General features: G+C 25.1%; 1 protein-coding gene and 3 long non-coding RNA genes across 5 annotated transcripts in view; 1 reads left to right on the top strand and 3 right to left on the bottom strand.

Annotated features, from left to right (window-relative positions):
* Positions 1 to 11,675, bottom strand: LOC122525018. Of its 2 annotated transcripts, none has more exons than XR_006305689.1 (3): positions 11,108 to 11,675; positions 7,178 to 7,305; positions 1 to 43 (listed from the first exon to the last, which is right to left on the bottom strand). It is a non-coding gene; the product is annotated as an uncharacterized LOC122525018 (long non-coding RNA). The 2 variants fall into 2 exon arrangements; XR_006305688.1 differs by lacking the exon at positions 11,108 to 11,675 and adding an exon at positions 10,292 to 10,551.
* Positions 1 to 13,643, top strand: part of LOC122525046 — a 66,633-nt gene that overhangs the window by 27,332 nt on the left and 25,658 nt on the right. The window lies entirely within an intron of this gene.
* Positions 694 to 1,707, bottom strand: LOC122525033. Its single transcript, XR_006305693.1, has 2 exons — positions 1,431 to 1,707; positions 694 to 800 (listed from the first exon to the last, which is right to left on the bottom strand). It is a non-coding gene; the product is annotated as an uncharacterized LOC122525033 (long non-coding RNA).
* LOC122524996 (40S ribosomal protein S28-like) lies at positions 11,747 to 12,963 on the bottom strand. The gene has a single exon (XM_043647530.1). The coding sequence runs from the start codon at positions 12,444 to 12,446 to the stop codon at positions 12,249 to 12,251; it is 198 nt and encodes a 65-aa protein (XP_043503465.1). The 5' UTR covers positions 12,447 to 12,963; the 3' UTR covers positions 11,747 to 12,248.

Raw genomic sequence — 13,643 nt, 5'->3', positions numbered from 1 at the left:
TTCGTTTCACCACGCACTTGATGACCAATTTTTCTTTCACCACCTGTAAAATTAATCATTATTATTTTCGTGAGTTTATTTATATATTTAACTATGTTAAATGAATTTTATAATGCGAAAAATCGGATTTAGAAAAAGTATGCTTAATGTTTTCACAAATCGGATAAATTGTTTTTGAGATTTTAAACAATGTGTAAAACTGTATAAGTAATTTTAATTTAAAAAAATACAAAAATGTAATTAATAACTTTTAGCCGAGCACGGATGAAATATCGGAAAAAAAAAAATTACGATATACGATAATAATTTAATATTTCTTTTAATAATGTTAAAACGATTCTATAGATTTATATACAGGGTCTTTCGCCTTATTCGACCACCAAAATGATTTCATTTCTTTCACGAAATATTGTCTCTTGTACATGAGAAGATTTTTTTGTTTGTATGAGAGTCTTACACGTTGATTGTATTTATATCTTCATTGTCGTTCTCCGAGCGAGTATTCAAGTTCCAGACAAACTTTCTACAAATTTTTCAGTAAAAGTCATCTGAAGGTCACTATGTTGCACACCATTGGATTTAGTTTTTTATAAGCTATAAGAATATTGAAGTGAAAATATGCAGTACCGTTTAAAATAAATACGATGATTTTGATATCTCGAAATAAATGACCTCGAAAATAAAATTCGGTTCATTACCATAATCGGCGCCTTCGAACAGAATATTTCTCTCTTCTGATATTATTTTCTATCGTACGAAATAAACGAGATATTTTAGGTGGTCGAGTTAGGGGAAAGATCCTGTACATATATTCAACAGAAGAACATGACAACTCGATATTAATATTTAAACTAGTAACAAAAAATTCACAAATTTATATACGTCGTATTCTTCGATCATCTTCGATAAAAGAATTCATCCGTTGTAAAAAGAATTAATAAGTATGGATGTGAAATATCACGGAACAACGTATAATGCAACGTTCTTCCTCGTTACAGGATTCAACATGCAAGATAAAAATTGAAAATACACGTGAAATATTTTCCAAACAATGTGTAACTATTAAACTTTTCGATTTATGCATCTAAATTTAATTTAATTATTTCCCCTTATTACAATTTTCACTCAATAATTATTGAATATATATATAAATATATATATTAATTTATTATGTTTTTTTGCAAAATTTGTAGAAAAAATAAAAAAAAAAGAAAAATCGTCAACGACAATTGAAATATTTTGTTCAAACGTAATATATATTATATAATTTTTCTAAAATTTTAACATCAAAATAGAAGAAAAATAGAAAAGCAAAAGATATGAAATATTTGTAAATCGATAAAATTCTGACTCTCTTATCGGCAAATTTTCGAAACAAATCAACTCAATACGGCACGCACCAGTGACGCACGCATTATACACACACATACAGGCCAAAAGAACGAATCTCCTTTTTTCTCTTCCGTCCCCTTCCCCAAAGACTTCTCACACCGAAGAAGAATGGCGAACACTTTCAAACCACTCTCTCTTTTCAGAGAAATTTTCTAATTGAAGAATAAATCACTATATTTTCTTTCCAACCGCCAACGACGATAGTAATACAAAATCCTAAACTATTATTATACGTTACGCGTTTGTCAACACTACTTCTGAATTGTAATACCTTGATTTTATAATTGATTTTTATCGATTGTCTTTGACAAATAATTTTTTATTTATAAAAAAAAACCCGACGACGCATGAAAAAGAAGAAGAAGGAGAAGAAAAAAGAAACACGAGTTAGTTATAAATGAGTATAGAGTACAAGAGTACAAATTCAAATGATCAATTAATGATAACAACAACAACAACAATAACAATAATAATAATAATAATAATAATAATAATAATAATATTAACAAAATATGTAGAAAAAAAAGGAAGGAAATAAAAAAACCCCCTTTCCCTTCGCGAAACGCACGTCTCAACGTCTTGAGACTTACTGATTTCACTCTAATCGCTGCTGCAACAGATTCTCGTCATTGATCGTCTTTACCCCCTTCCAAACACCTCCCCCTCCATCTCATATCACGTTTTTTCTCTCTCTCTCTCTCATTCTAACTCTATCTCTTTTAACTTGTATCTCTAAATATCTCTACTTATCTGATAAATTCTTCCCCGTTATATATTAGACTTTTTTTATTATTATTTTATTCATTAACTTTTATGGTTTTTTTTTCTTTTATTTTTTCGTTTTCTATATTTTTTTTTTTTATTTCATTTTAATTATTTTATATTTTTTTTACAAACTTTTTTCCTCTTTTTCTTTTTCTTTTTTATTTCAAGGAAATTATATCATAAGATTGAATTGTAAATATTGATGAAAAGTAAACGTGAGAGAATAATGTATTGTCATTAAAAAGATTATAATGTTGACGTGATAAGTATAAGCAAAGATCGTTTGCCCCTTTGATTAAATATAAATATTAAAAGACGAAAGAGCGATGAACATTTTGTATTATTTTGTCTCTTTCTCTCTCTCTATTTAATTATGCATTTAAATAATGTGTGGTTAAAGTGATTCACTTTCTAATTATAATACAAATATTTCATATATGTATTTTGTAACGTGTTTTATGAAATCTTGACTTTTTTTTTTTGTGTCAGTATTCTTTATTTTTTCTAACGGACTCTCTGTTTTTCCTCTTTCTTCCTCTTTCTTGTATATTTTTCATAAAACAATAAGCGTGACTTTTTCGTATAATTATTGTACAAACACTGAATTTTGATTAAATTAATTTCATTTATATGTTAGATTATATTTGTTATTACGATTCGATAGTTTTGTTTGATTTTGTTTTTGACTTTTTTTTTTTTTAATTTATATTAAATCATTTTCAAGTTGGATAAATGATTATTTAGTCGTCCTACTTTATTATTATGATATCTTAACATTTCGAGGAATCCGCAATTAAATCGGTGAAAGTTAACGAGAGTGCTAAGCTACAATTGTACGATTTTCTTTTTCTTTTTTTTTTTTTCTTTTTATTCTTATAACATAAATGGAGAAGAGATTAATAAAATAAAATAACATTAACCCTAATCCATTCCTTTCTAATGTTTAATTTAAATTGCACACTTTGCCAATGATGTAATCGAAGAAATAAATATTGAAATTCTATTTTTGTTTCCTTCAATGACTCGGTTTAATAAATATTGTTATAGGATATAATTAAGAATTGTTGTTCATATGTATCCAATGAAAAAAGACAGAAAATTACAATGAAATAAAACGGTTTTTTGTTCTACTTTTTCTTATTTAATTATAATAGATTCTTCCACTGCTTTGTTACTTTTTTCAATCGAACAAAGTGCATAGTTCTTGTATCTTAAACATAATAAAAAATTCACGATAAGTGTTCTGTATGTCTTAACCATTCTGGTTTGAAAAATATATACATAAATCTTGGAATAATGGAAGCTCAGTTAGAACAGCGTATATATACGCCTTAGTAAAAAATTCACATTTGTCAGATATGAAAAACGTATCGAGAATTTTAAGCACTTCATATGTCGATAATCTATTCGAGGAAAGTAAATTTGTTAGTTAACGGGCCAATACAAAATTCATAAAGTAATAAAAAATAAGAAAAAACAATAATTAAAATAATAAAATAATCACGCGTTAAAGTTAATCGTTACTTTTATTTTTCTATAAAAATTGAATCGTACTAAAGAAAATAAATAAGTAAATATTATTCAAGATAAAATATGCGAATTCATTATCTCTTAGCAACAATTAGAAATTTTTAACAAAATAAAATCGCCCGTTATTAAATTCCAAAGCAATAATAAAAATTTCCTTCGTATTGTTTCATAGATTTGAAACAAAAAAAATCTTATACATAAATTCTTCGATAAACTAGGTTTAAAGTTTCACGTTTTACGTTTTAATTCGTTTCTCTTTACGTCACACATTCGTATTCATAATGCTAACAGGATTTAGGTCAACTGTCATGATGAGTTCGTCAAGACATTGATTTTAAAATCTTAAAGTCATTGATCTTTTTATCTTCGTTAAATGATCAAATAAAAATATAATGCAACAAATCAAATTATCACGCGAATAAATAATACGATTGGGGGTAAAAAAAAAAGCATAATTCGCAGAAATTGTAAACAAAACTTTTTACGTGAATTATAAAAATTTTGTTTAATTCGCGATAACGTGACATGTGACCCATTAGCTAACTTATTAAACGTCATTTGAAGTTTAAGCTCGTTTGGAAGAAACAATAAGCCGTTATGATCGACATCAAAAGAACGCTCGTTTTCTTAATGTTTTACGTCATGAGTACTACTCACGTTTCCAACTAACACATACACACCTACCTACACGTATCTTTTATGAATACAAAAAAGATTTGATATTGTAATAGAACATATTTCCTAATCGAAGATTAATCAAAATATTAATTCTACAGTTAAGAAATATGTAAGAAAAAGTAATTTATTTTTTTTTTTTGTACATATCTTACACTTATAAAATATTCTTTTTCATTTACATATATTATATATTCGTCTTCGCGTGTTTTAATCGCAGAATCACTAATTTGGATAAAATTTTGGATCTTATATTTAGGAGAATGATTGTGAAAATATCTAAAAATAGAGAAATAAATGAAGAACTTATCTTCACCGCTGTTCTTTCATTTTTGTTTCTATTTCTTTTTCTTTTTTTAAATTTATTTTATTGTACTTTTACGACGCGTTATAATTGGTAGGATAATTTAACCTGATAGTTCGGTGATACATTAACATAGATTTGCATATTGAATTTTACCTTCAAATTCCAAAAAGATTGACTAATTTCAGAAATATAAGTTTAATAAAGTTAACAAACTTTTTATCTAATAAATTTAATCGTAAGGAAAAATTTTTTTATATCTTTGATATTAAATAGAAATAAATATCAGACTTCACTTTTTACGTTACTAATCACGTTCAATATTATCGATGATTAATTCAAGACTAGAGACGTAATTCTAAGAAAAAAAAAAAACAATAGTGATGCATACGAATTGAACTAACAATAAGTTTGGAATAAATTTTATCAACGTACGAGATAATTTAAAAAAAAATCTTTCCAATTGATTAGGTAATATTATAAAAGCAAGAGAGTAAAATTTATTATTTATAATTAATAAAAATTCCAACATCTTATAACCGTTCTAAGTTATAAACATTGTATTTATTATCAATAAAATACAATTTCTCCCTTGTCTATCTTTCTTCAGTGAAAGATAATTTAGAATATAAAACATAAAAGTATACATAAAAGTGAGAATATTGGAATAAAGGTCATCCAGACAACGAATAGATCAAAGTCTATCAAGGAAGAAATAGTCGTAATCGTTTAAAAATACATCATTAATATTATTATATTGCTAAGGAACACGTTCATGCAATTATTCGAATTGCTTTATTGTTAGATAATTATTATGAGAAAACTTTTATAAAAATTTTATGTTTATTAAACCGGTTTTGTTTTAACTCATTCTATATATATATATATATTTTTTTTTTTACATATAAAAGAATATTATTGTATTATAATTCATATAATAAATATAATTTACGTTATCTTTTTCATCAAATTTTCCCCCTTCAAAAGTTCAATTTTTACAGTCTTACAATATTATTTTACATGAACATTTTACACTTATTAAATAGTTCATTATAATTCTTATTATTTATAGATTATTAATATTTAAATAACAATCTTATAGATATATTCTTCTCTCTGTTTCATTAAAAATGTAGAAAAAAAATTTATCGTTTTTTTTCTTTTTCTATCTTTTGTTTTAATACTAAATATCGAACAACAAATTAATCAAATATTCGAGAAAATGTTAATATTAATTATATATATTATATACGACCAATGATAACGTTGGAAATAAAATTATTAAAAATATAATTACAATAATATCTTTTGTAATTCAAAAAGTGAATGTATACGATGACGAACGAAATAGAAATTTAAATTTAAAATATATTTGAAACATTCATATAGCATCACTGCATTCTAATCTATTCTAGTAAGAAAACAACATTTCGCGAACCAATGAATATAAAAATCAACGAGAAAAAGAAAAGAAATAAAAAGAAATGAAATTCTGACGCAACCCTGACAAAACGTTTAATTAATAAATAAATATTTAATAGAAACAAATATAAATTATTTTATAAATAATAAGTAAATAATATGTAATATTTTAAGAATAAATATATTAAATTTGTAGCATTTGTGATATCTAATAAATAATTGTGTCGTAAATCTATTTATAAAGAATTGAGATAAAAAAAGAGATATGATTAATTTTTGTTGTTATAAACGACAAAAGTTCACAATCCGATGGATTACAATTGAATATTCCCTTTTCCTTCTCTCCATTATCATTGTTTTATCTAGATCAAATTTTTGTTATAATCACGAGAGTCTTTATTAAAGATTAAAGTGTAAAGATGCACGTGTACTTTGTACCAACTTGATATCATTCCTCAACGAAGATAATTATTATCGGATTTTAATTCAATTACACATACTTATATTTTTATTTTTCTTCATTTCTTACTTAAGATTTAATTATTTTTTTTCTTGTTCTTTTTTATTTATTTTTTTTTATTTCTAATGAATATTGATTTCTGTATTAATATTTCTCGGAACAGTACTGACTAATGCGTAAATATTCTTGACAAGACAATTAATCAAATGATATTAAAAAGAAACGCATTAATAATTATTTTTTTTCAGATGATGATAATAATAATTAATTAGAAATAAAAACTCTTCTTCGTAATACAATCTCTTGATTATAATTCTTTGAATATCAATCTAATATATATTTTATAGGTAAGTAATTTTATAACAGGTAGATTTATTTTTTAATAAAAACATCAAAGGATCGCGTAAATTTGTAAAAGAGAGATCGTAGTTTAAAAATAAAAAGCTATAAATTTATCGTTAATATATCACGAGATATGTCGCTATAAGAAAAAAAAAAAAACTTAAAAGTTTTATCTTTTGCAGTTATTTATTAATTTTATAGACGTTATGAATGATTTATCCGATACTTTTCGAAAACATCAATATAATTATCAATTAATTAAAATTGATATTCTTGACGATACTCACCTATCGATTTCGTTATTTTTGTAGTAGATGTTTTGCACATAGCGTTTCTCTTTTTTCACCATCCTAATTGTTTATGTTTCTCTCTTATTCGATGATCCAATTTTTGAAGTTTTACTATATTTACTTCACTGGAAAAACAAAAAAGAAAAGTAAAATGAAAATATGAATTAAAAATAAATGCACTGATTGCATGCAGCCTATCACTCTAACAGCTGATCACAACTTTGTTTTTCTTATTATATTATCATCATATTATCATTCTGTATTTTGTACTGTAAATACTTGAATGTTGATATAAAAAAAAATCGTTCTAAAAATTGGAAAAAGAAATTGAGATAATAATGAGACAGTGAATTTTAGACAACTACTAGCGCATTAACATATATACATATATATTTTTATTACACATACATTATAAATATATTTCAAATAAAATTGCATACTAAAAATATTATATATGAAAAAACTATCGTGATGAGAAGGCTAAAAGATTTGAACGATTTAATAATGAGAATAATTGAACGAATGTGTGTATGTATGTGTATAGCATTAACATTATATAATTATTTCTAGATGTGACATTGAAGAATGTTTCACAATCTTATCGATAATAAACGTGACAAAATAATTTAGTGAAATGGAAATAGAAAAAAAAAAGGAAATACATTAAATTGCATATATATATATCTAAAATAATATGTAATCGTATGAATTAATCAAATAACGTGGAGCATTAATAATATTTTTTTTATATTCATTTTTATATTTCATTTGGTAGAATAAAAAAAAACAATTATTAATGAAAGAAATGAATGATATCGCTAAGAAACTACTTTACATTTTCTATTTATATTAAATTATTAAAATGATATAAACATACGTATATATATTCCCATTGGCGTGAAATCGATTAAACATTGAACTTATTCATTTTTTACATCAAATTGATTTTAACATAATTGTACAAACATTATTACAATCGAATAGAAATTCTTTTCTTTTTTTACCACTTCTAAGCCAATCGTAATTATTATAAATAGTAAGTTGGAAAAAAACATTAAACAATTAAACTGCTTAGTAATTTTACATTCCATAAATTAAAATATGTAATACTTTATTAAATATCTCAGAATAATTTTCATAAATCATTATAACGATAATAATAATTACTATTAAATTTAAATATAAAAAATTATACGTGTGTGTGTGTGTGTGTGTTGACGCATATAAGAAGCAAGAAAAAAAATATACGAAAATGGATTTTTAGCCTTAAGAAAAAGAATTCTCTTTCTCTTTTTTTTTTGTATTTTGGAAGAAAAATAAGTTTGATAAGTTTATGGAAAAATGGAGATAGAAAGAGAGCATTAACGTATGAACTTGGATACAAAAATTTTCCTTGGGGTAATTGTAAATTTATCCGTGACCAAGTAATTGCAATCATTTTCTTTCTCCCCCCCCCTCTCTCTCTCATACTTTTCCTTTTTTTTTCTAGATTTAATCTTGACAGGAATCAAAACCGGTTTGATTTGAAGTTATGGCAATAGCACTAATAAAACAGAATATCCACACAAATATATTCACACTTTATCGATTGTTTTTATCAACGTTAATGAAAAATTCAGTATTTACCGTGCCAGTAGTTAAAGTTTTTTCTGTTGATAATGAACGTGAAAAATAAAAAGAATAAAATGAAAATTCATACGAACATAAAAGTTGTGTGACTGCTATCAATGAATAAACTTGAACTTCGAGAATTATTTGAACTTAAACTTCGAATATTATCTTGTTCAACGTTACTTTTATTTGCTATTTCTTTTATTTTGATTTTCTTTAATCAAATTATGGTGGCGAATTTAACGGGTAAATATTCTTTCTTTTTTTTCTTAAATAAAAAATATAATATGACCAATGCCATATTATTTATATTTGTTTATTTTTGTGTGTGCATTTACCGTTATTATAATCACGTTTTCATAATTTATCGTTCAGTATGGAAAATAGTGAAAAATCGTTCTCGTATATTTTATTTTGCATAATAATTTTAACATAGACGTAATAATAAGTTATTGCAAGTATGTCCGGTTATTATTACGACATAATGAAGAAATTATTCTCTCTGTCATTGTTAGCGTAATTTTACGTAAGATTTAACGTCTTATTATTGTTAACAATTAAAATATATTTTATCTAGATTCTTTTTGCTTAATTCGTGAAAAAGTCATTTTATTTTTAATATGTTATTTCATATGTTACTTTAAATTAATACAATTTTAATATTATTTACTTGTATAAATGAGAAATTAGGGGTAACATTAAATCATTCAAAATAATGATTAAATCTTTAAAAGTGTTATGTGACAATATTAATAATTATTATTATCATTATAATTACGAAACACTACATACACATATACAAACATATTACAAATATACACATATGAACACTTGTTTAATGTTTTACTAATAATTTACACATTGACGTCATGAAACTTTGATCCTTCCTTTCCTTTTTTTTTTTTACTACAAAAAATAAAATAAAAAAACAAGTAGTTTATCTCAGGTTTAAAGGTTGAATAATATACGTGTCTACAATGTCACATACAATTGTCCATTTGCGTTCTACTGTACAAATGAAATGGAACGAATAGATAAAATTACAAATAATACGAAGATGACGATGATCGAAATGACAAATAATACGATATAAGTTGTCTATCTATAAGTTTAGATTGATCAATATGTTTTGAATCTTAATTTTTCTACTTTATTGTCATTAATAAAAATCGAAGAATCTTATTCCATATAGAATTGAAAAAGAAAAAGAAAAATATATATTTTTCTCTAGTTTTCACAAGTGCGAAAATTACGAGTAAAAAAGAAAAAGAAAAATTAAATTTCTCATAAATTAATATGAATATTAAACGTAAGAGAGATCGGAAAAAATAATTATTCATATTTTCTTTTTTTGTGTGTATAAATTATACGATATATCGAAATTATTAAAAGTATACGCGTTTCATTTACATATGTATTATAATATCAGTATCATCGTATAGAAATGATATTAAGTCTTATAAACGGTAAAAAGGAATCTCTACTTTTCCAAGTGTTTACCTTGTCTTTTTATTTTCTTTTTTCTTGATTGAGATCAAAGGTGTTGCGATGGTCTGACGTATGAATGCAATTGAGATTTTTTCAATTGGATATTTAAATAAAAAACGATTGTATTATATTGTGGGAACACTTACATGAATAAAAGAACAACAAAAAACAGCAAAGCGATAAAGTCTCTCAAGGTTATTAATTTTTAACTATCCTGGATGCATTTTCTTGTCGATGAATGTGTAATACTGTTCGAGTTCTCGTTATGTGTCAAATTATTTATTTATATATTTAGTTTTAATTAAATCGTTTGTAAAGAAAAGTATAAAGAAAATTTAGAAAAAAAAAGAAGAAAAAAAAAATAACACGATAAAAAACTTAATCCGTTTAATATGTCTTGTAAAATTTTTGTAAATTTATTTGTAACGATTGGAAATGGCAAGGAACCGCGACAAACATCGTTGAATGTTCACCAAGCACTGCTTTTTTTTCTCTCCCACTTTGAAGTCTTGTCGTTTTAATTACGCGCTTCCTTTCTAATCGCAAAAGACAACGTTCAATTATTCGTGCCACTCTAACTCGACTCGTTAAGCAAATCTGATTGGTCGAAAATAATGAGATCGAATACTTTCGATAGTTAACTTTACGTATTTTTCTTTATCATCATTTTGTTACTATATACATTTTAATATGCGTATATTTTGGTCTTATTACTTTTTCTTTTTTATCTTTTTTTTTTCCTATTTTTTTTCCTAATAATTTCTATTCTTTAATAATAAATAATAGCGAGAAATATTTCGATATAATAAATTTCGATAAATCGATTACTTAGTCATTGATATTCTCCCTCTTCTTGGAATTGTTGAATAATTAAAGAATTGTAGTTGTTCTATTCGGCGTTCTTAGTTTCTTCTTTTTTCACTATTTATTTCACTACTTTAATAATATTACAGTTAAGAAACTATGGTTAATTATTGATATAGTTAATTACGTGTATCAATTCACTGTATCTTCTCGAATAATACGAGGAAAATAAACATGGCGTATAACAAGATGACTGACCAAGTTTCGAGTGCGTCCCTACAACTAACGGCAGAAAATTGAACTAAATTTTCAGTTTGTTATCGATACTCGGTTGGAAAATAATTTTATTTTTATTTATTTTTGTTTGTTTGTTAATTAAACGCTTTGGTAAATAAATTTTATAGAACATATTTCACACTTAGTAACATTTGTAAAACTGTTCTTAAAAAATTGATTGTAGACTAGGTTCGTAAAATAGAGCTAATCGTTTATTACACTTGACTGTAAGTTTGGTCGGTAAAATAGGGAACTTCATTTCATTCGAATTTATAAAACATTTACTTTTGTAACAAGATTACTTTTGTATATATAACGATTTTAAATAATTTTAATTTACGTCATTTCATTTGCAATGATGAGAAAAAAATGATAAATGCTGTATTATTAAATATAATATGATTGTATTGTGTATAAAATGACGATGCAAGATATATTAATAATTATTTAATGAATAACATAATATTATTGATAATTAAATCTTGTTTTAAAGAGTAAATTAACTTGTCAAAAAATAGAGTGTCATGTTCGAAACGTAATGACTGCATTGCATTAACAGGATAGTACTATTTTTTTTTATCCTGTGCAATGAATAACAACACCGTTTATATATGTGACGTAATGTTAAAGAAGATTATTTATGCGTCTTATATTACCAATTAATATTTATCAATAATAATATCAAATTCTTTTTTAAATATTATAAAACATGTTATTTCTCTCGAATTAATTACAAGTCATCGTAAATGAATTTTTCTTCGTTGTAGTATAAAATAAAATTTAATAAAAAAAAGATTTCGTTGCAACGAAATTTGCAGCTTCGTGTTCACGTTCGGCATATATGTATGTGTGCGTACGTGAAAAATTATAGTATTCACAATGGTGAAAATTAACGCAATCTTCGGGCTTCTCGTTCAGATTCCAAAAGCGTTAAAATATCTCCTTCACGAACGGGTCCTTTGACGTTACGGATTATTTGTCTGTTCTGTTCGTTCAAGAATTCCACTTTGACTTGGGTACATTGACCTTGGGAGCCCGTTCTGCCGAGCACCTTTACAAATCGTGCACGAACTATAGGTGTTTCCATGATATTGGAATTAAACTTTTAATCACTTCCGTTTGATATAATTAAATTTTCGTCTAACGAAATCGTTCACGATCGTTAACGATTAGTTATATAATATAGTGTTCTAAGTTATTCTAAAGTCTTTCAACTTCTGCCAACCGTACTAAATACTAAAATTAAATCGAATAAGAAACTAAAAGAAGTTACATAAAAAGGTACACGGGATAAGAATTAATTTCTCTTTGATGTTGAATTGTTGGTTTTTGAAGATCCAATTACATTTGTTATTGTGATTTAAAAAGAAAATTGTTAAGTAAATTGATAGTTAGTAAGATAATGCATAATTATTAATTTGGTAACATTGACGTCGAGTGGTTAGAACAAAAATAGCAACTCGCACGAAGTAAAATCGTCGTCGCAAAATCAAGAGAAGCGAGTCTTATAAAAAAAAATTCAAAAATTCGCGCTACGGTCAACTCAGCGCCATCTGTCGGAAATATTTAGAAAAACTATTCAAATTTAAATCCTTTTTATCGCACTTCTATTATAGCCTGTTTAATTAAGAAGAAAAAACCGATTAAATGAATAAATATATAAATAAACATCGTATTATATAATAATATGTATGTTTAAAATAAAGAATGGCTGCTTTTCGCCCATTGTTACAATTGATTTTATTCGCTTGTGCTTTAGTACAAATGTGACATTATTTTCCTTGCCTATAACAAGAAAGAATATGTCTTTCGATTATTTTTTTTTTTTTTTTTTTATATATTTCTTTGTTTTTTGGATTAAGATTTATATCCCAATTTTATTCGAAATATATTCACACGATGTGAATTATTTGCTAAGAGATACCCTTTATATGCGTCATACAAGACGACTATAATTATTTCCCTTTCTTTCTTTCTTTCTTACTTTCATTCTAACACTTTTTCTCTCATCTATACCTTTCATCTTTCATTTAATTAATTTCATGTCATTCTCAAATCAAACGCACCACTTACGCATGTCACGCACGCATGCACCGAGACGAACATTCTTTCATATAAAATTACATATCGTACGTGAAAAATTTTTAATGTATCTTGATAAATAAGCAGTATGTGGTCTGATTCGACGATTTTAATTAATTAATTAATTAAACAACCTCGTCAATGTATTGGATATACATATGTATATATATATATGTATGTGTCATGATTTTGTGTGTGTCTT

This window comes from Polistes fuscatus, unplaced genomic scaffold (assembly GCF_010416935.1).
Source record: "Polistes fuscatus isolate 324 unplaced genomic scaffold, CU_Pfus_HIC Scaffold10, whole genome shotgun sequence".
Classification (NCBI taxonomy): domain Eukaryota; kingdom Metazoa; phylum Arthropoda; class Insecta; order Hymenoptera; family Vespidae; genus Polistes; species Polistes fuscatus.
This window is presented reverse-complemented; position numbering and strand designations above follow the sequence as displayed.

Bases quoted from the DNA above. Each gene is read 5' to 3' on its own strand.
- LOC122524996 (XM_043647530.1), bottom strand. From the start codon at position 12,446: ATGGAAACACCTATAGTTCGTGCACGATTTGTAAAGGTGCTCGGCAGA.